We start from the raw sequence: 26,064 nt of genomic DNA, 5'->3' as shown, positions 1-26,064 counted from the left end.
GGCCTATGGAGGAGTGGTTACATGACAATAACATTCCTGTAATGGACTTGCCTGCACAGAGTCCTGACCTTTGGGATGTTTTGGAACGTCGACTTCGTGCAGGCCTCACTGACGGACATCGACACCTCTCCTCAGTGCAGCACTCCGTGAAGAATGGGCTGCCATTCCCCAAGAAACCTCCAAGCGCCTGATTGAACGTATGCCTGCGGGAATGGAAGCTGTCATCAAGTCTAAGGGTGGACCAACACCATATTGAATTCCAGCATTACCGATGGAGGGCGCCACGAACTTGTAAGTCATTTTCAGCCAGGTGTGCGAATACTTTCGATCACATAGCGTAAATCGCTCCGTTTCCGCATTACAACAACTTCACTGTTTCTCAATTCCCCCTGACATGTTTTATACACCCTCTTCTGGTAGTGCTTCCACATGCCGTCTTTGAGTGATTATCGCAAGCTGACGTCGAACATAAGCGGTGATCACTTTAATATGACTCGGCCGCGCAGTCTGCGTCTATCTTCGAGTGTCTGCCAGTTCAGGTTTTTTTACTTCTTCTCAACGCTTTCCGTTCCATGTGCTTCGACTGCTATAACTGTAGTTTGGTTTCTGTACAAGTTGTAGACAACCTTTTACCCCAGTATTTTTTTCCTGCTACCTCCATACACTACTGGTCATTAAAATTGCGACACCAAGAAGGAATGCAGATAATAAACGGATATTCATTGGACAAAAGTATTATACTAGAACTAACATGTGATTACACTTTCACGGAATTAGGGTGCATAGATCCTGAGAAATCAGTACCCAGAACAACCACCTCTGGTCGTAATAACGGCCTTTATACGCCTGGGCATTGAGTCAAACAGAGCTTGGATTGCACGTACAGGTACAGCTGCCCATGCAACTTCAATACAATACCACAGTTCATCAAGAGTAGTGACTGGCGTATTGTGACGAGCCAGTCGCTCGGCCACCATTGACCAGACGTTTTCAGTTGGTGAGAGATCTGGAGAATGTGCTGGCCGTGGCAACAGTCGAACATTTTCTGTTTCCAGAAAGGCCTGTACAGGACCTGCAACATGCGGTCGTGCGTTATCCTGCTAAAATGTAGGACTTCGCAGGAATCGAATGAAGGGCAGAGCCACGGGTCGTAACACATCTGAAATGTAACATCCACTGTTCAAAGCTCCGTCAATGCGAACAATAGGTGACCGAGACGTGTAACCAATGGCACCAAATACCATTACGCTGGGTGATACGCCAGTATGGCGATGACGAATACACGCTTCCAATGTGCGTTCACCGCGATGTCGCCAAACACGTATGCGACCATCATGATGCTGTAAACATAACCTAGGTTCATCCGAAAAAATGACGTTTCGCCATTCGCGCACCCAGGTTCGTCGTTGAGTACACCATCGCCGGCGCTCCTGTCTGTGATGCAGCGTCAAGGGTAACCGCAGCCACGGTCTCCGAGCTGATAGTCCATGCTGCTGCAAACGTCGTCGAACTATTCGTGCAGATGGTTGTCGTCTTGCAAACGTCCCCATCTGTTGACTCAGGGATCGAGACGTGGCTGCACGATCCGTTACAGCCCTGCGAATAAGATGCCTGTCATCTCGACTGCTAGTGATACGAGGCGGTTGGGATCCAGCACGGCGTTCCGTATTACCCTCCTGAACCCACCGATTCCATATTCTGCTAACAGTCATTGGATCTCGACCAACGCGGCAGCAATGTCGCGATACGATAAACCGCAATCGCGACAGGCTACAATCCGTCCTTTATCTAAGTCGGAAACGTGATGGTACGCATTTCTCCTCCTTACACGAGGCATCACAACGTTTCACCAGGCAACGCCGATCAACTGCTGTTTGTGTATGAGAAATCGGTTGAAAACTTTCCTCATGTCAGCACGTTGTAGACATCGCCACCGGCGCCAACCTTGTTTGAATGCTCTGAAAAGCTAATCATTTGCATATCACAGCATACTCTTCCTGTCGCCTTCGTGGGGTAGCAAGTTTAATGGGCAGTAGTGTAACTTCGAGTGTGAACTGAAGCGAAAAATAGTGTATTCAGACGGCGATTTGAACCCCATTCCTCCATAAGACTAGTGAATGGTATCTCCTTAGATTGTTTTCGTGGGTCCCTCCCAGACGCACGTAGCGGGTTTCGATGGCGCCCGATGGAAATCGACAACGGCCCAAGAGCGGTAGGAGAAAGAGAGGGAGGGCGGGCACTGAACCTGCGGGCCGGCCTTGTTCCGGGAATGCGCGCCTCGCTGTGGCGGCCAGTGGGTCAGCCGGGAGAAGGTGATGGTCGCCTGCGCCAGACGCCAGTCGCCGCCGAGCCGCCGCAACATGCCTTTCGCGCCAGGTGAGTCCGCAGCCGGCACAAGCGAGCAGGTAGGCACCGTGGGCTTGCCGCGTGTGTGTTTATCTCTGGCTCCCACAAAACACGGCTCTTCTCCCAGTAGCTCGTGCGCGAGACGTTCGACGGCAGGTGTCTGCTCTCCAAAGGAAAGAGATGGACGACTAATAACCTGGAAACCAGTATTCTTTTCAGCCCCAGAGTCTTCGTTCGCGTTCAGCTGTGTGAGCTGTGGAATATAAGATTGGTGATGCCACATCCACCTTCGGAACATGACGGACAAAATATGATCTTTTGTTTCGGAATGTCTGGCCATAATCGTTATTTAATAGTCACTAAAATAAGCAGAACTGAATCACACCCACGTGAGGCTTCAGAGGAACACAGGAACAAGCGTAATCCGGAGATATGGCGTCTCTTGACTAGTAGATTGTTTTGATTGTTCGTTCAAAGATGTGCTGCTTTAACTTATGATTTAATCTGTGAATCTTTATCCAAGCCGGCCGTTGTGGCCGAGCGGTTCTAGGCGCCTCTGTCCGGAACCGCGCTGCTGCTACTGTCGCAGGTTCGAATCATGCTTCGGGCATGGATGTGTGTGATGTCCTTAGGTTAGTTAGGTTTAAGTAGTTCTAAGTCGAGGGGACTGATGACCTCAGACGCTAAGTCCCATAGTGCTTAGATTCATTTGAAACTTTATCCAACTTCAGTATGTAACTAACTGATGACCTCAGCAGTTAAGTCCCATAGTGCTCAGAGCCATTCAGTATGTAACTGACTACATTTTGTCCGTTGTGCGTGTGGTATGATGATGATAATAACACTCATGAAGGATGTGGCAGACAAACGTAGCTTGGCCCGGTCGAATAGCAGTGGTGAATTCAGAATATGTATCTCAGCATTTTGTGTACTAAACATGGCTGCCACTCAATAAGACACTGCGAATGGTTTTAACATACTATATGCAACCCGGAGACCTAGTTTACTTACTGAAATCAGCGTGCCGTAATATTTCCTAAGCCGTCTGCACTATGTCGACGAACAAATCCTTACGACCACCAAAAATCTAAGCAGTCAGCCTCCGTTTGAGTGTCACCCTGAACTGGCGCGTGTTGTGGCGTTGTAGGAACTCAGGAAAGGGTTACAGAAAATAGGTTTCTTATCAGATGTCACTGTCTCACTGCGAAAGCAGATTTTCTGCAACTATGCAATACTGACACCGCAGACAACCTTTTGTATCACACTAGATTCACTGTTAACAAAATTCTGTCCAAAGTGGTTATATCTGTCGTTTTACATTCCATTTCTCACTTGATCTGAGCTCATGACATTCCTTCCTCTCTACCCAATCGGATTTTGTTACTTGGATCGCACGCAGTTCCTCACTAAAGAAACTGAAAGCAGTGCGAGTTTGAGACTTCCTGGATTTTTCGCGCAAGTAGGATAGCTGTCTAAGGCAATACGTTGTTTCGCAAGGTAACTAGGGTGTAATGACGATGTCAAATGTGAACCAAAATTACTTTCAGACAATCATTGCCTATATGTACTTGGGTCTTTAGGGCATGATGCAGCCGGTGAAAACGTATTACCAGGTGGGACAGAGGGCAACAGTGAAGAAACTGACAGTGTGCTTGCATATAAAACCACATAATATTTGTCTGAAGTAATTTTAGGAGCGTTTATAATCATTGAGCTTCTGGTTATGAGTACAGGCCCTTATTACTGCTTCACCAGATTTGAACAGTTCCATAATATGAGGAACGATGAGGACGAAGAGAACAGCAGTGATCCTGTCGGTTAAGTAAAAGAATGGTAACTGTAGAAAGTGGTTGCACCACAGGTAACAAATTTAAAACGTAAAACACCGCGCTGTATCGGCTTCTACCTTTCGTAACATCGTAGATGTGGTATTTGTTTTCTCCAAACTCCTCCTTAATTTATCTTATGAGAAGTGGCGTTGATGCATTCGAAATGCAAAGAAGGAAAGTGTACTCTGCGAGTGAATTAGACAAGCAGTGTGTTGTAGCTCGCGATGTGCCTAGGGAAAATAATGAGAGCAGACTCAATTCTGGTTCACATATGTTGCCACGAATAAGTGTTTAATCAGCTATCGGCGCAGCTCTGAGGGAAAACTGTTTTCAATATTCCACCTTCATTTAGTAAGCACGAAAGCGTCAGGCAGTTGCTGAGCAAACTCCGGTGGCAGGCGCTGCAAGAGGGGCGTTCTGCATCATGGCGTGATTTACTGTTAATGTTCCTAGAGCGTACGTTCCTAGAAGAATCAACCAATATAATGCTTCCTCTTAAGTATGTGAAAAGATCATGAAGGTACATTTTGACAGATTCGCGCCCGGTGCACGTACGTATGCTTACCAACAATCGTTCTTGCAGCTAACTACTCGCCAATGGAAGAGGAAATGAAGGGAAGTGACAGTGGTACACGAAGTACCCTCCGCCACACACCTTAATGCTACTTGTTGAGTATATATATATATGGATGTAGATTTAGAAAGAAGTCATCAGATGCCACCGTTAACAACTGATAAGTAGATCCGTGAAGATATACTCGAACCTGTTACCCATTAAGCCGGCCGGAGTGGCCGAGCGGTTCTAGGAGCTACAGTCTGAAACCGCGCGACCGCTACGGTCGCAGGTTCGAATCCTGCCTTGGGCATGGATGTGTGTGATGTCCTAAGGTTAGTTAGATTTAAGTAGTTCTAAGTTCTAGGGGACTGATGACCTCATAAGTTAAGTCCCATAGTGCTCAGAGCCATCATTTGAACCCATTCGACTGAAATAGGTTAATAATCTTGTTTAGTGTTCGTGTGGATGTGGTCAGACACTTAATCTGCAATCATTGGTTGCGAAGAATAACAATTCGTGTTTGTGACTTTATCGTTCTTTATCGTAGGATCCAATCTAATCGTATTCCTTTCGTCATAAGCCTTGTGAGTCGGCGCATAGGTTGCGATATTGAAGGTGTCGTATTCTGTATTGTGCCTGACTGTCGGATACAGGTTATCCTAGTTGTCATAAATGACTTGAAGCGAATACCAGTATGAATCCTCAAACAAAGTCATAGCCAATTTCCATCCGTGTTCTTGTGTGTAATGACCTTGATATCAACGGATCGCAGACATCTAGCTCCTCTTTCTTTCTTGTTTCCCTGCAGCACTGCCTTTATAAAGCTTTAATTTTATTTCGATCTAGAATCTCTAATCTTAACTCAGATACCTTGAAACCCGTACATAAAACAATTTATCTTTAGTAAGTATCACGAGTATTTCGAGGTGTAATTTCTATCCATAAATTAATTTTAAATTAATCTTCATGTAGTTACGTCGCTGTCAGGAAGAATTGTAAGTCAAATAAGCAACAAAAAAAAAAACGCAATGTCTGTTATGTGCAGATAACAGACAAATCTCGGCACGTTTAGTATCGTAGCATATTACTTCCGTTGAAAGTAGGCGCGGCGTGGGCAGCAAAAACTTGTTTACACAAATAAACGAGGAGTATGTGTGTCAGTGGCACCACTTTCCTCTGGCAGCTGCTCCACCCGCAGCTCATGTCCCGAGAGACATCGCAGTGAGCTCGCCGTTGCAAGCCTTCCACTTTTTTATTTTTCTCGTCGAGCTAGGCAAAAAAGGACTACACCTTTATCGTATCTGATTCATGCTAAGATCAGCATCGTGCCAGACTTTCTGTTGCTAATTCTCGTTACACTACTGTGACATTTTTCTTGTCATACTGCCTTTCAGAGTAATGTAGTTTTTTGGCTCGGGGCAGGGGAGACGGGGGGAGGGGGAAGGAATGTATTGACTCTTTTGTCAATGAATATATTACACTATCTCTATTCACTGCATTAGTGCTCTATGAAATCCTTATGACGTTCCAACATATTCATTATACCCAAAGTATCAATCGGCGAGCGACGTAGCGTCGCCTTGTATCACTAGACTCACGTTCGGGATAAGCAGGATCGAGGCATCATCGTTCGGCCATCCACTTTTAAGATTCATGTGATTTCCTTAAATCACCCAAAACAAATCGCGGAATTATTCTTTTAATAGACACGACCGTTTTGTTTACACATTCTCGGCCATTTAGAGCTCATGTTCCTTCTCTAACGGCCTCGTAGCCGACGGGACGTAAAATCGTAAACTACTTAGCAGCAGCAGTGACCGTGACTTCTTCTGTGTCTCACGATGGAGAACTAGCTACGTAACAACTTCAGATTAACACTGGATATCGTAGAAGTGTGCCTTTAATTGTCTAGCACTATGCTGGAATAATCTAAAATCTTGGAACGAATGAATTCCATGGACCCTTGAAGACGTAAACTGATGCAAGAAAATAAATGAATAATAGGCTTCCAACAACCACGTCGCCGCGCGGGATAGTCACGCGGTCTGGGGCCCCTTGCCACGGTTCGCGCTGCTCCCCCCGTCGGAGGTTCGAGTCCTCCCCCTGGCATGGGTGTGTGTGTGTTGTTCTTTCCGTAAGTTAGTTTACGTTATATTAAGTAGTGTGTAAGCCTGGGGACCGATGAACTCAGCAGTTTGGTCTCATAGTAACTTACCACAATAAATACAGCCACGTCAGACGTTCATTTTAAATACGTCTTGTGTTTAATTTAATCGCATTGACTCGGTTTAATACTAAATAGTCTTCGCATTTCTCGCTTGTATTCCCGCATTTCCGGTGGTATAAAGACCATACTCATAGAAACGCGAAGCGGTTAACGCTATACCACTAGCATTCTCCTCTGAGCTACCGCTTGTTCGTGTGTGGAATTTCTACTCTATATCTCTTCTAAAATAATCCCTTAAACAAGTTGTATCCCTTAAACAAGCTGTTCGAAGTCGCTTTGCAGAATTTTCGTGATGAATGCGACGATCTCAATGGGCTGATATCTGTAGGCACTTATGAAATCGTTGCTCTCAACCAACCACATGGTAGGTTAATGAGTGACGTAAATTGTGGACAACGGAATCAGATGCACGTATCCGTTCGACCGAAACACGTAGTGATAAATTACAAAACCGAACAGAAAAATCACTGCTAATTAACGCTGTGTGACTTAAAAAGTCAGTACATCTAAGATGTGCCATACCAAACGTATATCAAAAGTCGCCTGCTCTGCATCACAAAATCGCGTGTGATATTCTGTCGCAACAACAATCATTAAACTTTTACATAGATAAATTATCTCATCATCTTTTTGTTTCCAATTGTGATTTTTCCATTCTATGCAATGTGTTGATGATTTCCTAACAAAGAGAATTCAATAACTTTATAAAATATCTGTAAGTAATCACATGCCCATGTAACATTCCGAATTATGTTTAAATTGTATTTATATACTTACAGTACCGTGCCTCCTTGAACGGGTGACATGACCCGAGAAGAAAATTCGCCAATCATTGCCGTGAAACCACCGTTATCACGGTGAAAAATGTGATTCCGATAGCTGCTAAACACGCAAATGCGAAAGGAACGATGGAAGATCAGTATATAACGCCCCGTCGACGGCGTGGTCGTTACTGACGTAACACGCTCAGAGTCCCAAATGAAATTGACCGTGTCATATTGAAAGAAACCATCCAGCATTTACGTCAGGGGATGTTGGAGCAACCACGGAAAACCTAAATCTGAATGGACGGAAGAGACTTGACCCGATGTCCTCCCACAGGCTAGTCTACTGTCTAAACCACTAAGTATTTGAGATAGATTCGATGCTGTCTTTGTCCAGCAATCACAGGTCTAGTTGTTTTATAGAGGGCAGTCGATTAATGATTGATATCATTGTTGCAAATATCGTTCATGACGAGCTTAGTTTACTCGTATGTGTTCAGTGAGGTAATGGGAAATATATAAAAATCAATGATTCAATCGAACGATGTTTACCAAAGTAAGATCTTCCTCAAACCTTACATGTTCCCGAAGTGGATTCGCTTGGGCTTAGTAACTCATTTAAAATAACAATACTGAAAAAATTGTATAAATTCGTTGACGTAAAAAATGTAGAAAAAGGTGACATCTTGTACACATGAAACAATACACAAATAGTTTTCTTTATGAAGTAGCATGACAATAATGAACTTAATGAGTAGCTATCATTGTGTGTTTCCTATTTTTTATTTGGCTACCATAGATTGGTTAAATACCTGAAAAACCTGACCACGTACATTCTGATTCTGGAACAGTGGTTGGACAATATAAGTAATGTAATGAGAACAACACAACTAAGAACGGCATATAAGTGAGGACTTAATACAAACACATCTAGGAGCACAGTGGTGCAGTGGGTTTAGACATAACACTCGCTTGAATAAGGAGATGGGTTCAAATCGTCATCCGCTCTTCCTGATGTAGATTTTCCGTAGTTTGCCTAAGTCATTGCAAGGAATCTTAGAAGGAAGACTAGAGTTTAAACTCTAGTCAAGTCTGAGGAACTCAGCCGGATAAGGGCAGAGAAAGAATTGATTATGAACTTTCAGAAATCATCCCAGTTCTCCTGAAGTGCTTAGGAAAACCACAGGACGGCTAAATCAGGACGTGTGTCGAAGATTTTAGCCAACACTCTTTACGAATACGAATCATTTGTCTAGAATTTAAATTACTTGTGGTGAACAGTGCAATGGTATCTATGATAAAGTCGCGACCGATTGCTCCCCGCATGCTTAACCAATGTGACGTGCTGCACGGACCCTAATGACCACAATGTCACCAGGACATTGCATTTAGACTTCCTTCTTACTTCCAACCGTACGAAGAATCACTTACATGACTCAAAAGAATACGACGAGGAGCAGAAACTTGGAAACGGAAGAATAATGAGTTATAGAAAGGTGAGGAGCTTGCGCGTCCTCGTTAGTTGTGCGCCATGGACACGGAAATTAGTTACGCCAGCTGTCTGCATTTCCTTGATGCATGTCTGACGTGACTGTAGCATGTTATAAACGTATAGCACATGTAAAGACACGACGGCTCCAAACGCAACTCCAGAGATGACTCTCGTGGCAGTAAGTTTCAGGTACACATGAGTTCACTGCCCTAGCTCTTACCTCTTTGGGAATACCGTTGATGGGATAACTGTTTTGTGACACAAAACACACCTAAGTTCTCAACTAAGCCTAAGCCAACGACAGTGTAAGCCTAGGCAAGACTCTGGGCGCTGCTCTTCCTTTAATCTTAATGTTCCTTCAACCCTCTAGATATTAAATGCCGCTACAACAAGTTGAGCAAGTTACATCGAAGTGTCTCTGTTGTTCTTAAACAAAAGACTAAAGTCTCTTAGAAAATTAACTCAACACATTCCATTTCCCTTGACGAATTTCAACGTCAAATTGGCACAAGTATCATTAAAGTTAAGAAAAGATAGAGTCTATATTAATATTGAGTTTATTAAAAATGGACTGGTAACTCCGATCGGATGAGAGCAGGAGAAGGAATCGAGTGTCGTCTTTTTGAAGCAACCATACTTAAGTGATTTATAGAAATAACGGAAAAACTAAATCAGAAAGGCCATAAGGCAATTTGAACTCTCCTGTGTTGAGAGTGACTCCATTTTCTTAACCTCTGTAACACTTCGTTTATTTATCCACGTTTGGACCATATCCAGTCAGATACTGCAGTGTCCACAACTGCCTTGAGCCCGTAACGCGTTATTTATCATCACACGCATAGCATACAAGTATTTGCTTATCATGAATAACACCACCACTCCGCTCGATGGGGAGATCCGGAGGTTTTGGTGCTCTGAGTCACACTAGGTGGGCTTCACATCCTAAGTGTTGCATTTGATTTATACAGCTGAAAGAGGAAGCTTGTCAGCTCGTTCTGCCGCCTAGTTGAACATAATTTTTACCTGATACCTTCACTTCTTGGTGTGTGTGTGTGTGTGTGTGTGATAGAGATAGAGATAGAGAGAGCTGTGGATTACGTTAATGTGTTTAAAAGTAGATCTGTCAGACCCAAATGTTAGTTTGGTTAGTTTACACAATGTGGTGCTTTAGTGAGCATGGCCTTTTCTTTCTCTGGCATTTCGATCTGACTTGCCTGTGAAAGGGAGTTAAACATGAACTCCGAACCACAGTGTAGTTTATAATTTATCATTTACGCAAATCATTGCCACAAGTGCAAAATGCGATAAATAACGGAAAATTTTCTGGACCCGACTGCGCTCGTGGTCTTTGGATTTATAGTCTGACACTCACCGACTTAGCCAACCAGCCACTTTTGTACGTTTATTGTTGGTAAATGTGGTGAAGGCATGTAGAGTGTAGAGCTTTTGTTGACTCATAGAGGGATGAAACCTGGTGCCGTCATGCAGCACACTCGTTCGCAATTACACCAATAGAGCCATCGAACTTACCGTCACCATCTGACAAGTGGAGCTCTGAGTGTCACAAGCATTTCTCCGCTGCTGAATGTCGACACAATTTATTGTTAACAGAGGCACTGGTACACAGTTGGTCATCAAGCGCTATACAATAACACCTGTTTCCCACATTTGCCCAAACTCTACGAACTTTCTCCAAAACACTTAAGTGTGAGTTGAGAAGAAATCATGTAGATATACACTCCTGGAAATTGAAATAAGAAAACCGTGAATTCATTGTCCCAGGAAGGGGAAACTTTATTGACACATTCCTGGGGTCAGATACATCACATGATCACAGTGACAGAACCACAGGCACATAGACACAGGCAACAGAGCATGCACAATGTCGGCACTAGTACAGTGTATATCAACCTTTCGCAGCAATGCAGGCTGCTAATCTCCCATGGAGACGATCGTAGAGATGCTGGATGTAGTCCTGTGGTACGGCTTGCCATGCCATTTCCACCTGGCGCCTCAGTTGGACCAGCGTTCGTGCTGGACGTGCAGACCGCGTGAGACGACGCTTCATCCAGTCCCAAACATGCTCAATGGGGGATAGATCCGGAGATCTTGCTGGCCAGGGTAGTTGACTTACACCTTCCAGAGCACGTTGGGTGTCACGGTATACATGCGGACGTGCATTGTCCTGTTGGAACACCAAGTTCCCTTGCCGGTCTAGGGATGGTAGAACGATGGATTCGATGACGGTTTGGATGTACCGTGCACTATTCAGTGTCCCCTCGACGATCACCAGAGGTGTACGGCCAGTGTAGGAGATCGCTCCCCACACCATGATGCCGGGTGTTGGCCCTGTGTGCCTCGGTCGTATGCAGTCCTGATTGTGGCGCTCACCTGCACGGCACCAAACACGCATATGACCATGATTGGCACCAAGGCAGAAGCGACTCTCATCGCTGAAGACGACACGTCTCCATTCGTCCCTCCATTCACGCCTGTCGCGACACCACTGGAAGCGGGCTGCACGATGTTGGGGCGTGAGCGGAAGACGGCCTAACGGTGTGCGGGACCCTACACCAGCTTCATGGAGACGGTTGCGAATGGTTCTCGCCAATAACCCAGGAGCAACAGTGTCCCTAATTTGCTGGGAAGTGGCGGTGCGGTCCCCTACGGCACTGCGTAGGATCCTACGGTCTTGGCGTGCATCCGTGCGTCGCTGCGGTCCGGTCCCAGGTCGACGGGCACGTGCACCTTCCGCCGACCACTGGCGACAACATCGATGTACTGTGGAGACCTCACGCCCCACGTGTTGAGCATTTCGGCAGTACGTCCACCTAGCCTCCCGCATGCCCACTATACGCCCTCGCTCAAAGTCTGTCAACTGCACATACGGTTCACGTCCACGCTGTCGCGGCATGCTACCAGTGTTAAAGACTGCGATGGAGCTCCGTATGCCACGGCAAACTGGCTGACACTGACGGCGGCGGTGCACAAATGCTGCGCAGCTAGCGCCATTCGACGGCCAACACCGCGGTTCCTGGTGTGTCCACTGTGCCGTGCGTGTGATCATTGCTTGTACAGCCCTCTCGCAGTGTCCGGAGCAAGTATGGTGGGTCTGACACACCGGTGTCAATGTGTTCTTTTTTTCCATTTCCAGGAGTGTAGATGCAGACAGATACAAGTTCTTCCGCCAACATGATTCGCACTATTTGCACTACCGTGAGTTTATAACTTCGGTTACGGGCGTCAGTCCACATAGGAGAATTGCAGCGTTAATCCGTTTGTACTCATAAGCTGTTGAAGTGTTGATCTCGACGCTTGTGATTTCTGGCCAGTTTCCGCTATTGGCTTAAATGTTCAAGGAATAGTCCCCAAGCCGGCCGGTGTGGCCGAGCGGTTCTAGGGGCTTCAGTCTGGTTCGAATCCTGCCTCGGGCATTGATGTGTGTGATGTCCTTAGGTTAGTTAGGTTTAAGTAGTTCTAAGTTCTAGGGGACTGATGACCTCAGATGTCAAGTCCCATAGTGCTCAGAGCCATTTGAACCATTTTTTTTGATAGTCCCCAATTCCGCATCACTATTTATAAGTGAAGATCAAAAAGTATCCGTGTGAGGGCGTTGCGGCAGCGTATTTGTAACGTAGCGCTCCTCCGATGCTGGTATATAAGCACCGACATGAAGATAAGGGAACAGTGTGGCATTCGTGTCTTTTTGACATGCGTGCGGTAAATGCGGCAACGTGAATTGTGGCGAAATTGTTACCAACTGCGACCAAACACAACCAACGTGTCTGCCGAAAGACAAACACTGGCAGACATCCATCAGAGATTGAAGAATTTGTTTGGGGCAGCACGTTTGTGGAAAAGCACCGTTGTAGAATAGTGCGAAAAAGGGTCCTGTTTCCCGAGAATGCACGTCGCATATCGTAAATGGCGCAACACAGAAATTATGACAACTCAAGTGGGGGACACTTGAAAAGTCGCCCTATATTCCTCGTCTCTCCCAGTGCAATTATCACGCCTTCGGTCCCTTAAAAAAGCCCTTGGAGAACCGACGATTCCTGTCGGACGAGGGTGTGCAGCGGGCAGTTACAGACTTCCTCCCTCAGAACGACACTGTGTTTCACCAAACGGGCATCTTCAACCAAGTGCGTCCGCGGAATGATTCCCTCAATGCTCACGGCGATTTTGTCAAGTTGGCATAGCGATTGTGGACTGCACAGCCTTCGAATGGAAGCTTTTTGATCGTCCCTAATACTCTCCAAGGGATTTTATGTGGACCGCAAACATATAGAGCCGCAGGAGAGTGCTCACTTAAAATAATGTACTGTAGTTTACACAAAACCTTGTTCAAAACCTGATATTTTTGTCGCTTACTGAAGGAATTTTCCCATGTTTTAGTACTCACAACCCACTTCCAGGAGCGACTACAACAGTTACCACCATTACGTTTCGTTTGCTTAGCACTGGAATGGATACGATAGATGCTTCGCTGGTCATTGTTGTATGACAGTGACAAAATTCGTGAAATCAGGCTACTCCACATAATTCAATACATTTTTTTCGAATCCAGTGCAAATCACAAAACTAGGGTGCCTCACTGCAGTTAATCGACATCTTAGTAAATACACTCCTGGAAACTGAAATAAGAACACCGTGAATTCATTGTCCCAGGAAGGGGAAACTTTATTGACACATTCCTGGGGTCAGATACATCACATGATCACACTGACAGAACCACAGGCACATAGACACAGGCAACAGAGCATGCACAATGTCGGCACTAGTACAGTGTATATCCACCTTTCGCAGCAATGCAGGCTGCTATTCTCCCATGGAGACGATCGTAGAGATGCTGGATGGAGTCCTGTGGAACGGCTTGCCATTCCATTTCCACCTGGCGCCTCAGTTGGACCAGCGTTCGTGCTGGACGTGCAGACCGCGTGAGACGACGCTTCATCCAGTCCCAAACATGCTCAATGGGGGACAGATCCAGAGATCTTGCTGGCCAGGGTAGTTGACTTACACCTTGTAGAGCACGTTGGGTGGCACGGGATACATGCGGACGTGCATTGTCCTGTTGGAACACCAAGTTCCCTTGCCGGTCTAGGAATGGTAGAACGATGGGTTCGATGACGGTTTGGATGTACCGTGCACTATTCAGTGTCCCCTCGACGATCACCAGAGGTGTACGGCCAGTGTAGGAGATCGCTCCCCACACCATGATGCCGGGTGTTGGCCCTGTGTGCCTCGGTCGTATGCAGTCCTGATTGTGGCGCTCACCTGCACGGCGCCAAACACGCATAAGACCATCATTGTCACCAAGGCAGAAGCGACTCTCATCGCTGAAGACGACACGTCTCCATTCGTCCCTCCATTCACGCCTGTCGCGACACCACTGGAGGCGGGCTGCACGATGTTGGGGCGTGAGTGGAAGACGGCCTAACGATGTGCGGGACCGTAGCCCAGCTTCATGGAGACGGTTGCGAATGGTCCTCGCCGATACCCCAGGAGCAACAGTGTCCCTAATTTGCTGGGAAGTGGCGGTGCGGTCCCCTACGGCACTGCGTAGGATCCTACGGTCTTGGCGTGCATCCGTGCGTCGCTGCGGTCCGGTCCCAGGTCGACGGGCACGTGCACCTTCCGCCGACCACTGGCGACAACATCGATGTACTGTGGAGACCTCACGCCCCACGTGTTGAGCAATTCGGCGGTACGTCCACCCGGCCTCCCGCATGCCCACTATACGCCCTCGCTCAAAGTCCGTCAACTGCACATACGGTTCACGTCCACGCTGTCGCGGCATGCTACCAGTTTTAAAGACTGCGATGGAGCTCCGTATGCCACGGCAAACTGGCTGACACTGACGGCGGCGGTGCACAAATGCTGTGCAGCTAGCGCCATTCGATGGCCAACACCGCGGTTCCTGGTGTGTCCGCTGTGCCGTGCGTGTGATCATTGCTTGTACAGCCCTCTCGCAGTGTCCGGAGCAAGTATGGTGGGCCTGACACACCGGTGTCAATGTGTTCTTTTTTCCATTTCCAGGAGTGTATGTAAAGCTGGGTAAAGTTGTTTTCCCCGTTGATGAATGTCGTACCGCCTTTACCTCCCTCGCCACCAGTTAACTACAGTACCAGTGGTAGCATTTCTCTAGTGCAGGACAAAGATGTTTTCTATCTTCTTTACGCCAGAAATTCGGTTTCACACTTAAACTTTCAATAGCCTCATCAGTGAAATCTCGCAGACCTTTTCTGCGTCAGTGGAATGTTAAGTACATATAATATACTGTGGGGCGTCTCTTTTGCTATCCCAAAGGGTATAGTTGTTGAGAATCTCATTCAGTATGAAGCTTTAAATTTCCTCAATAATGGACGCTTAAAATGGGTTTAAACTACCCATCTGACGAGACGCTGCTTAGATTTAGATGATGACGATCACTATTCGAGTGATCACGTATCAGTCTGAATCCATGTAGCAGACAGAGCGATCCTCTGTAGTTGAAAACGAAATACTGGCACTTGGACTTCTCGTACATCATTGCTAACACCATTACATAGAAGAACACCAATAAAAACAATAGAGGATCAAACTGTCACTTTTCTGTGTAATAAGAAAAATACCCGCTGAGCCAAAATAAGTATGTCATGCTTCGCTCGCTTCTCGAAGACTCAGGTATACTATGAAACAAAAGAAGTTAAATATTTTTTCAGAAGTAATTTATTCCTTGTTAACTATGATTACACAATCTACGCAACGCTAAGGGTAAATGATATGAAGGAACTCTAGACAGTAATAGTCCCAAATACAACCTCTAGCGCTTGGTGTGGGCTGTCACAAGTATACATACGTGCAAGGAGTTTGTTATGCGTTGTACCGTCATGAAGCCACAGTCATCCTAAACTCATTTCTCCATTCTTCCCGAATGTTTTTCTACAAATGACGGCAATACCTGATTGCTAGACATGGCCAGTGAAGTACACGTTGTCCCAATTTCTCTCAGCAGATGTGTAGGTCAGTGGAATATGTTACTGACCTACAAAACATGTTGTGCCACGGTTGAATTGTCGGCTTTAAAGTTATTTTGCAGGAGAATTCAAAAAGAAGTGTACAAGAAATAACAAATATGAACTGATAGCATTTCGTGTACGTACCAGTTGGGATCCAACAGTCAACAGTTACTGAAGTCATAATTAACTGCTGCCCACACCATAGCTCCAGGTTTAGTAACACTATGTGCTGTACAGTATGGCCCTCATTATTACGCTAAGAATCTCGGCACCAAGTACTAGAGTATCCTTCATTTTGATGCGTGACTCGTATGAGATTGCCGGCCGCGGTGGTCTAGCGGTTCTAGGCGTTCAGTCCGGAACCGCGCGACTGCTACGCTTTTCTTGAACATGGACATATCATAAATAATGTCCGCTACATCTCGACACTTTCGAAGCTCCGTCGTACATTTTGCGACAGACGTCCTAGGAAGAAGCTCATCCTACAGCAGGATAACGCGTACCTCACACTGCTCTTGTCATTGTAGAGAAAATTAGAACATCTGTGTGAGAAAGACTTCCACATCCTTCCGAATTGGAACTCTGCTTCTACCATCTTTTTTGTTCTGTAAACGATCAGTTGCGATGTAAACGCTACGACACCTTGCAGGACATCTGTTAGCGTATTTGGGATGCCGAAATGGACTTCTAACGCAAGAAAATTTCCAGTTTTACAGAAAGGTGGGAAAATCTGTGAAAAATGAGGCATTTACTTAAAAGTGACCTAAAAGTATGTACATTAACATTTTACACATGGGCTGTCTAAAGAATAAAAATTAACATACGTGACAACGGATTGTTCATGACTTTCAAGATGACACTCGTATACTATTACGTTATCGTTAATAATATTGTCTACTTCTACATGTGTGTGTGTGAGTGTGAGTGGTTCAAATGGCTCTGAGCACTATAGGACTTAACAGCTGTGGTCATCAGTCCCCTAGAACTTAGAACTACTTAAACCTAACTAACCTAAGGACATTACACACATCCATGCCCGAGGCAGGATTCGAACCTGCGACCGTAGCAGTCGCACGGTTCCGGACTGCGCGCCTAGAACCGCGAGACCACTGCGGCCGGCTGTGTGTGTGAGTGAGTGTGTGGGCGCGCTTGCGCTTGCGCTTGCGCGCGTGCGTGCAAAAAGACGTCACGAAGTGATACGTTAAGGTAAATATAGTCAGGATAAAAGTGCCTTTCCAGCCAATAACAGAAAGTGAACGTTCTGGCGCCCACGCCAATCTCGCGTCACTTTCGTACTCGGAGGACGCGTGTGGAACTTCGCCGAGCGCTGGCTACGCATTTTGCCTCCAAAGCTGTGCTTCTGATACTATATTTTAGTTTACCTCACATTTTCATCGAGAATAAACAGAGGAAGTACAAGTGAAATTGCATCTAATAAACATACCTCGATTTTTCTTATCCAGTATGTTCGACATAATCGACATGAAGACACAAGGCATCTACAAATGTAGAGAATTACTTGAATCGAGTCTGAGAACCAATTAAACTTTCATTTCATCCACGACGGTTTCGCACCTCATGCCGAGTTGGTGAAGCACCTTGCTTCATTGCAGTTTTTGGAATGCTTTGAAAAAACCTTAGGCTTCCTCTGTCAGCTGTTCTTTTCCACGTCACCCATTAAAGGTCGCCAGACTTTGTCATTTCGTTTCCTTGGAGGAAAGGGCAATTCAGAATTGAGTTCGTCCTGATACTGATTACTTTTCATTACTGTAGCTAGAATGGCACAAGGACTTTCTGTATACACGGACTCAGGTAAAGGATGCACTTTGTAACTCACAAGAAAGAGCCTCGCTATTCCATAAGCGACACCCATTCATGAACCTAATCACACTGGTGTGCAAAACTTCAGGACGATCGTGTTCGACAATATTCCTGTTTGAATTACGTGCTCCCAACTCTTTCCATATGGGGGTACGTCCACCGCTGTCGAATATGATCCTTTTGATGGTCCAGGTGTTACGCTGCTGGGAGGCATAATGTTGCATGGGCGTTCTCAACTCTAAATCTTCTAACACGGTACAGTCACCGGTGGACGCTATACTGACACTGCCCTTCTTCCCCATATGCGTCTTTTGAGGGGTGAATTCGGCCCTGATTTCATTTTTTTATGATGCGTGACCGCATCGAACAGTTCAGGTGGAGGAGCTTCGGGAACGAGAAGAAATTCGGCGAATGGACTGTCCTGCCCTTTCCCCGACTTAAATCTGATTGAGCACGTGTGGAAAGCGTTGGAGACGAATTTCAGCGCTTCCACATGCACCAGCAGTTCTCAACTGCGCTGATGGAGGAATGGAACGCCCTGCCACAAGAATTCCTTAGTAACCTCGGGGGCCATCATGGGAGCACGTTGCAAAGCATGTACTGTCGTCTGTGGGGATCACATACACTATTACGAACCATGTCCCGCCTTTTGTAATGTTCTGGTGACCACCACGATTCGTGGTGGCTTCGGTGTAATAACTGTCTGTGAATAAGAATACCATTTCTGATCGTCTAATTGTGTATTTCTTTCGGTTCCTTCTGTACTATATTGTAGCAGTTCTTTCTCTGTATGGTCCAATCTTCATTGACCTTTGCTTCTTGGTAGTGACACATCACGCGAAAGTTCCTTTCGTCCTTATGTCTTGCACACTGGCTAGCTACACAGACTGCAAATTCCTTATTTATGAACTATTACTTCATACGCTACTTCTCTCCCTTTATTCTCTACACTGTGTGTCTGTGTAGAAATTAATTCCTGTTTCTGTAAGTAAATTATTATTGTTGTTAATTTTTAGGTGTGTAGCGTTATGAAACAATGAGTGCATAGCACATGTAGTGTTGGTAGTGACTGGGAGTGAGAAATGAATGAACTGTATAGTATTAACCTTTTTTATTATTATATAACTTATTTTTAAAACATTATTGTACACTAGGGCCAAACCGGATGAGGTATCACTGTTTTAACAAAAAAATGCTTCAAATGGCTCAGAGCACTATGGGACTTAACTTCTGAGGTCATCAGTCCCCTATAACTTAGAACTACTTAAACCTAACTAACCTAAGGACATCACACACATCCATGCTCGAAGCAAGATTCGAACCTGCGAGCGTAGCGGTCGCGCGGTTCCAGACTGTAGCGCCTAGAACCGCTCGGCCACCCCACTGTTTTAACAGAGTGGCCTTGTATTCTGGAGGGTACAGTCTCCAATCTTCATCCAGCCATCCTGATTTTGGTTCCCCGTGTTTTCCATAACTTATTACGGGCAAATACCGGGATGGTTCCTACTATAAGGCCATAATCGACTACCTGTCCCATTCTTGTCATAAGATACCTTTTAGTCTGTAAATGTCTGCATGTATGAATTACTTTCTTTTTGTTTCTCTTAAATTACAATAGCGTGTTCAATAGCCTTGTAAAAGAGAGGTGTAATCTTAGACTTAATTAACACTTTCCATATCCAATTAGGACTGCCGTGCCACATGCATGAGTTGTATTTTGATGGATTACTATATGGTGTAAACGACTTCTAATTGTAATTTGGAACACAAGTTGCTACTTCTCTTCCTTAATAATCGTTCATTTTAGGCAACGAGATATTGGACCAATTTCTATTCTCAAAACAAAAGGAAACGAAGACTTTGTTATCAAGATCACCGAAGTTTTGAATTTCTTAAGCCTTCCTGAAAATTCTGAAAGGAAGCTGATTCAACTGCAGCGTACGTTTTGTAAAATTTAGGAACTGAACGTAAGACAAGATACGTATACCCCAACTCACATATGCTAGAATTTTCGTGTCTTTTAATTCGCTTCCCGTATGAAACGAAACAATGGGCACGTTGGTGAAAACAACAATGAGCAAAAGGAAAGAAGTATTCCACTTTCCACGTGAAATGGATGTTTTCCAGGTGGACGACACAAGCATTAAAAAAAAAGACAAAAACGCTATAAAAACATTGTGCGACTCTGTATACTCACAGGAGGCTCCAGGCAGATGTGTAGGTAACTGCAATTGAAAGTAAATATTTTGCCAACCTCATAGTTTTAAATTCGTATTAAATAACGGTCTCTGTCTGTCACGGTATATCTCTTTTCATATATAACACCCTCGAATTATTAGCCCGAGTCCAAATATTAAAGTTCGAAGAGCGACAACATATGTGTAAAAATATTGACACATGTAAGATAAAAGTTGGCATACGAATAACACACACCGGGTCGTTATAATTAAAGTGCAACTACTTATAGAGGTCCAGTATGGGTTGTAATTGCCGTATGACAGCGAAACTTGGTAGATATTCTAATGTGTTAATGCGGAACCGATTTACGCTAGAAGGAAATAATTTCCGCAGTTCTCAGCACGCCTTGAGAGCGACCACCCCGCCGGCTTTTACTGTCATCAAGGAGTAAAAATATGGTATGATTATCGTCTTATAAAAGACCGAAACCGGTCACCAAACGAGATATATACAACGTACATATGAACAGGACTGTTTTATTGAAATAATTTTAATATAATTTTACCAATCGCTGTTTTTATAAGCGTAATGTTCCAAAAAACATTTAATGCTAATATTGGGGTGGGGAATAATGAACAGTTCTAAGGGAGAGATAGATAGGACACGTGTCAGTAGGCTCACGGTCAGGAATTCTCATGATCCTGCATGTTACCTTGGGTGTAAGTTCGCTCTCATATGCTGTCAGAACCGACAAGTCCATTGCTTACGAATTTGAGAAGGCTAAATCACTGCAAGAATTTTTAATTAAAAAGGAAGGAGCAGCTTATAAGGCTTACGTTAAATGGTTTGAGTTCCTGCAAAAAATGAACAAAAAATTGGCTCTGAGTACTATGATACTTAACATCTGAGGTCATGAGTCCCCTATAACTTAGAACTACTTAAACCTAACTAACCTAAGGACATCACACACGTCCATGCCCGAGGCAGGATTCGAACTTGTGACCGTAGCGGTCGCGCGGTTCCAGACTGAAGCGCCTAGAACCGCCAAAATGAACAACAAGCATCCTATTTGTCCATGACGTCTTTAAAATGACTAGGAAAATGTTCGGCTGTTTTTGACAGAGTTGCCTCTAACATGTCGTTCAGCAAGGAAGGAAGGAAGATTGGGTTTAACGTCCCGTCGACATCGAGGTCATTAGAGACGGAGCACAAGCTCGGATTGTGTCAAGGATGGGGAAGGTAATCGGCCGTGCCCTTTCAAAGGAACCATCCCGGCATTTGCCTGGAGTGATTTAGAGAAACCTCGGAAAACCTAAATCTGGATGGTCGGACGCAGGTTTGAACCGTCGTCCTCCAGAGTGCGAGTAGAGCGCGCTAACAACTGCTCCTCGCTAAGTCTCTTCGTTCAGGCAGGGCAATGCAATTATCAACAATGAACGTAAGTGTAATTTTTTTAATGAATGTAATGAAATTGTTAAATGTGCAAACAAAGGTCCTATACTGGCTTCATAGAGATAATAAAAACCTTTACGATGTTTAAATCTGTGTCTTCCAGACTGTGGTTGCTGTTCTTAAACCGGTCCTGTATTTACTTCTTCATACGCCCTGACAGTATCTACCATCGCAAGGAAAATGTAAAATATTCTACGCACATGGAGGCATTTCCTTTTCCGCCCCCGATAGGGGAACGACGAAGAAGCCCTTTTCAAATTAGCCATCTGGCAATTTGCTTTAAGCGACTAAGGGGTAACAACGAAAGACCTACATCTGGAAGGCTGGACGGGATTATGAACTGCCGTCCTTCCAAATGCTTACCAGTCTAGATTAAGACTGAAAATGCTGAACCATGTTGCCAGTTGAATTTATTGCCAGAGCAAAACTGTGTGCCAGACTGAAATTCAAACTCGGGACCTTTATCTTTCGTGGGCAAGTGCACTCATTTTGGAAGTATGATACCAGTTAGTTGGAGTTAAAGAAGGCATTTTAGTGCAGAGTGCTCCACAAGGGAACTGGCCTTAACTGCAAAAAATATTCTATGCAAATATTGTATTACACGCAATATTTTCGTAGGGCTCTGTACATATACTTACAAAGGGAAACACAGCTAAGGTATGCGCTCGTAAAGCAAGTAATCAGTATTATAAGTTTAAATTTGCATGTAACTTGAAAACTCTCTTCTCCACTTCCAATTTGACCAATGAATTATCATACTCGTTAACTGTTTTTAAAAAAGCTAGATGAAATTGCATGTTACTGAGCTGCCTCAAGTGACTGAGTCCTACAGTATTTTGATCAGATTGAAGTTTATGATCACTTATTACTATCGGCATGAGAACGCATGGATCATGAGCGTGCATGTACATAATTATCTGCAAGGAAGCCATGTCGTGAGATAAACGGTTTCGGTGTTACGGGAACAGTCACGTAAAACAATGTGTTCTGCTCTTTAGTGATTGCTAACTGAATGACTAATAGTAAGCTGGCGTAACTCTGATAATTATTAAAGGGTAACAAGCTAATTAACCCTGCATCAATATCCGATTCTAAGGTATACACGAAACAGAGTATTCGCGTGTCAAATTGCACACTCGGTGCTCTTACGCCGCTGATGTTCAGCATACCGTTCCACTGTCAGAGTAGCTCTTAGAAGGATTATTACGATATCAGTTACTTTGTTACTAGAAGCATTACTACAATACTTGTTACTTGGTTACAAATATAGTAATCGCGGGTATCACAATAAATTAGTATTTCTCTTTGGTTTGTTTCTGTAAGGTAGAAATGGTCTGTTTCCGATGTGTTTCTCTTCAAAATATAATATTATCCACACCCTCTCCACGTCTTAAGAGTTTATAAGGGAAATTTAGGAACATACTCTGTTTAGGGAAAAGGGTTGGCCACTAGGATTTAGCGTCTCCTCGATGACGAGATCATTAAACGCGAACCATAAGCTAAAATAGGATAAATACACGGAAGAACTCCGGCAGTGTCCTATCCAAACCCCCAGATTTGCTTTAAGCTAAGTATAAATCTTGATGGCCAGATGGTGATCTAAACCTCAGTCTTAACTACTGTTCACTAAAGTAACAAAGTCAACGAATAGCAAAATGCACATATACACATGGCGGTAGTATGGCGCACACAAGGTATCAAAGCGCAGTGCGTTGGTGGAGCCGTTTTTTGTACTCAGATGATTCGTTGAAGCCGTTTCCGAAGTGGTTATGTCCGCACGATGGAAAGTAACAAACAGACTTTGAAGGGGGCAATGGTAGTTGGAGCTAGATTTCGGTAATAGTTAGGAAATTAAATATTCCGAGATCCACAGAGAGTAGAGAAGATGCAGAGAACACCAGATTTCGACCATTAACTCTCGCCACGGACAACGCAGTGGTGGCCGGCCGAGGTGGTCGAGCGGTTCTAGACGCTACAGTCTGGAACCGCGCTACACACCGTTGGGTGGCTTGCGGAGTATAAATGTAGATGTAGACCGCTACGGTCGCAGGTTCGAATCCTGCCTCGGGCATGGATGTGTGTGATGTCCTTAGGTGAGTTAGGTTTAAGTACTTCTAAGTTCTAGGGGAATGATGAACTCAGCAGTTGAGTCCCATAGTGCTCAGAGCCATTTGAACGCAGTGGTGACGGCCTTCACTTAACGACAGATAGCATCGGCGTTTGCGTAGAGTTGTCATTGTTAACAGACAAGCAACACTGAGTGAAATAACCGCAGGAATCAATGTGGGACGTACGACGAAAGTATACGTTAGGACAGTGCGGCGAAATTTGGCGTTAATGGGCTATGGCAGCAGACGACCGACGAGAGTGTAACTTTGCTAACAGCATGACACCGCCTGCAGCGCCTCTCCTGATCTAGTGAATAGACGATGGCAGCGTAAGATGAGTCCTGATTTAGCTGCTAAGAGCTGATGGCAGGGTTAGAGTATGGAGTGATGAGTCCAAGTAGTCAAAAAGGATCCGTGCAAGCTGGTGGTGGCTCCATAATGGTGTGGGCTGTGTTTACATGGGATGGACTGGGTCCTCAGGTCCAAATGAACCAATCATTGACTGGAAATGGTTATGTTTGGTTACTAGGAGACCATTTGCAGTGATTCATGGACTTCACGTTCCCATGACAGTGTGCCATGTCACCGGGCCACACTTGTTCGCCATTGGTTTGAAGAACATTCTGGACAATTCGAGCGAATGATTTGGCCACCCAGAACGCCCGACATGAATCCCATGAACACTTATGAGACATAATCTAGAGGTCATTAGTGCACAAAACCTTGTACCAGCAACACTTTCGCAATTGTGGACAGATGTAGAGGCAACATGGGCACCTGCCTTGCCGCAGTGGTAACACCGGCTCCCGTCAGATCACCGAAGTTACAAAGCTAAGCGCTGTCGGGCTGGGCAGCACTTGGATGGGTGACCGTCCGGTCTGCCGAGCGCAGTTGGCAAGCGGGGTGCACTCAGCCCTTGTGAGGCAAACTGAGGAGCTACTTGGCTGAGAAGTAGCGGCTGCGGTCACGAAAACTGACGATGGCCGGGAGAGCGGTGTGCTGACCACGTGCCCCTCCTCATCCTCATCCAGTGACGCCCCTCGGCTGAGAGGATGACACGGCGGCCGGTCGGTACTGTTGAGCATTTCCGGGCCTTTTCGGACAGAGTTTAGTTTAGTTTTAGTTTACAGAGGCAACATGGCTCAATATTTTTGCAGGGGACTTCCAATGATACTTAAAATTCGCCTTGATTGCAAATTTTTTATTCATACAGGTTTCGGTTCATTCAGAACCATTTTCAGATCTGATATTTCAGTTACAGGAGTGACCCGTCACATGTGACTTAGCATGTGAAAGTTGCTGGATTTGGACGAGTTACTCCTGTAACTGAAATATCAGATCTGAAGATGGTTCTGACTGAACCGAAACCGGTCATATGAATAAAAATTTGCAATCAAGACGGATTTTAAGTAACATTATAAAATCACTGATTGCTGTTATCCCATAAGACATTATGTCTGTTTTGGCAAACTTCCAATGAGCTGTTGAGTCCGTGCCCTGTCGAGTTGTTGCACTACACTTGGCAAAAATAGATCCAACACGATATTTGGAGCTATTCCTTGACTTCTGTCACCTTAGTGTAAATCCACTGGTCCTCTAGAAATGATATAAAGAACAAGGGAAATTACTGATTCAAGAGCCTAATCACTTATGCGTTATGGTTACCCACCGGTTGGGAATGAGTTTCCGAAAATGATGAGGATCGTCGTATGTCTACTTGCTACGCTCAGTAACTCTCATATAAACGAACTGGCCTCTCAGAGTGGCTGCGCAGTTAGAGGCGCCGTGTCACTGATTGCGCGGCCCCTCCCGCCGGAGATTCGAGTCCTCCCCCGAGCATGTGTGTGTGTGTGTGTGTGTGTGTGTGTGTGTGTGTGTGTGTGTGTGTGTGTGTGTGTGTGTCGTTCTTAGCATAAGTTAGTTTAAGTAGTGTGTAAGTCTAGGGGCCGATGACCTCAGCAGTTTGGTCCCTTAGGAGCTCACACACATTTTAACTTTTATTTTCCATCCAGCTTTTTCGGGATTTAATGTTTACCACTTCTGGTTTTCATCTTGTTAAGGTAAAAAAATAGGGGTTCTTTTGTATCGTATGAAAACTGGCCATAATCTTTCCGGTACACAAGTCACTTCCTCGCTTTTATACAGCACTGTCGGGATTCACTGTGTGGTTTGATTACTGTTTCGTTCTGATACGTAATGGTTTACCTAAATACTGTTTACAGTAGCTAATTGGCGCTCAAAATCAGGCAGATTATTTTTTAAATGCTTTACAATGTACAGATAAATTCGT

The 26,064-nt window shown here is 44.9% G+C and overlaps 1 protein-coding gene across 1 annotated transcript in view; it reads left to right on the top strand.

Annotated features, from left to right (window-relative positions):
* The first annotated feature begins 2,281 nt into the window (after nt 1-2,281).
* Nucleotides 2,282-26,064, top strand: part of LOC126298348 (uncharacterized) — a 122,998-nt gene continuing 99,215 nt past the window's right edge. Inside the window, exon 1 of the mRNA XM_049989642.1 lies at nt 2,282-2,376. Coding sequence (XP_049845599.1) covers nt 2,316-2,376 — 61 coding nt within the window. The 5' untranslated portion in view covers nt 2,282-2,315. The remainder of the gene's footprint in view (nt 2,377-26,064) is intronic.

This window comes from Schistocerca gregaria, chromosome X (assembly GCF_023897955.1).
Source record: "Schistocerca gregaria isolate iqSchGreg1 chromosome X, iqSchGreg1.2, whole genome shotgun sequence".
Taxonomy (NCBI): domain Eukaryota; kingdom Metazoa; phylum Arthropoda; class Insecta; order Orthoptera; family Acrididae; genus Schistocerca; species Schistocerca gregaria.
The sequence above is the reverse complement of the archived record's forward strand: the minus strand, read 5'-3'. Positions and strand labels throughout refer to the sequence as shown.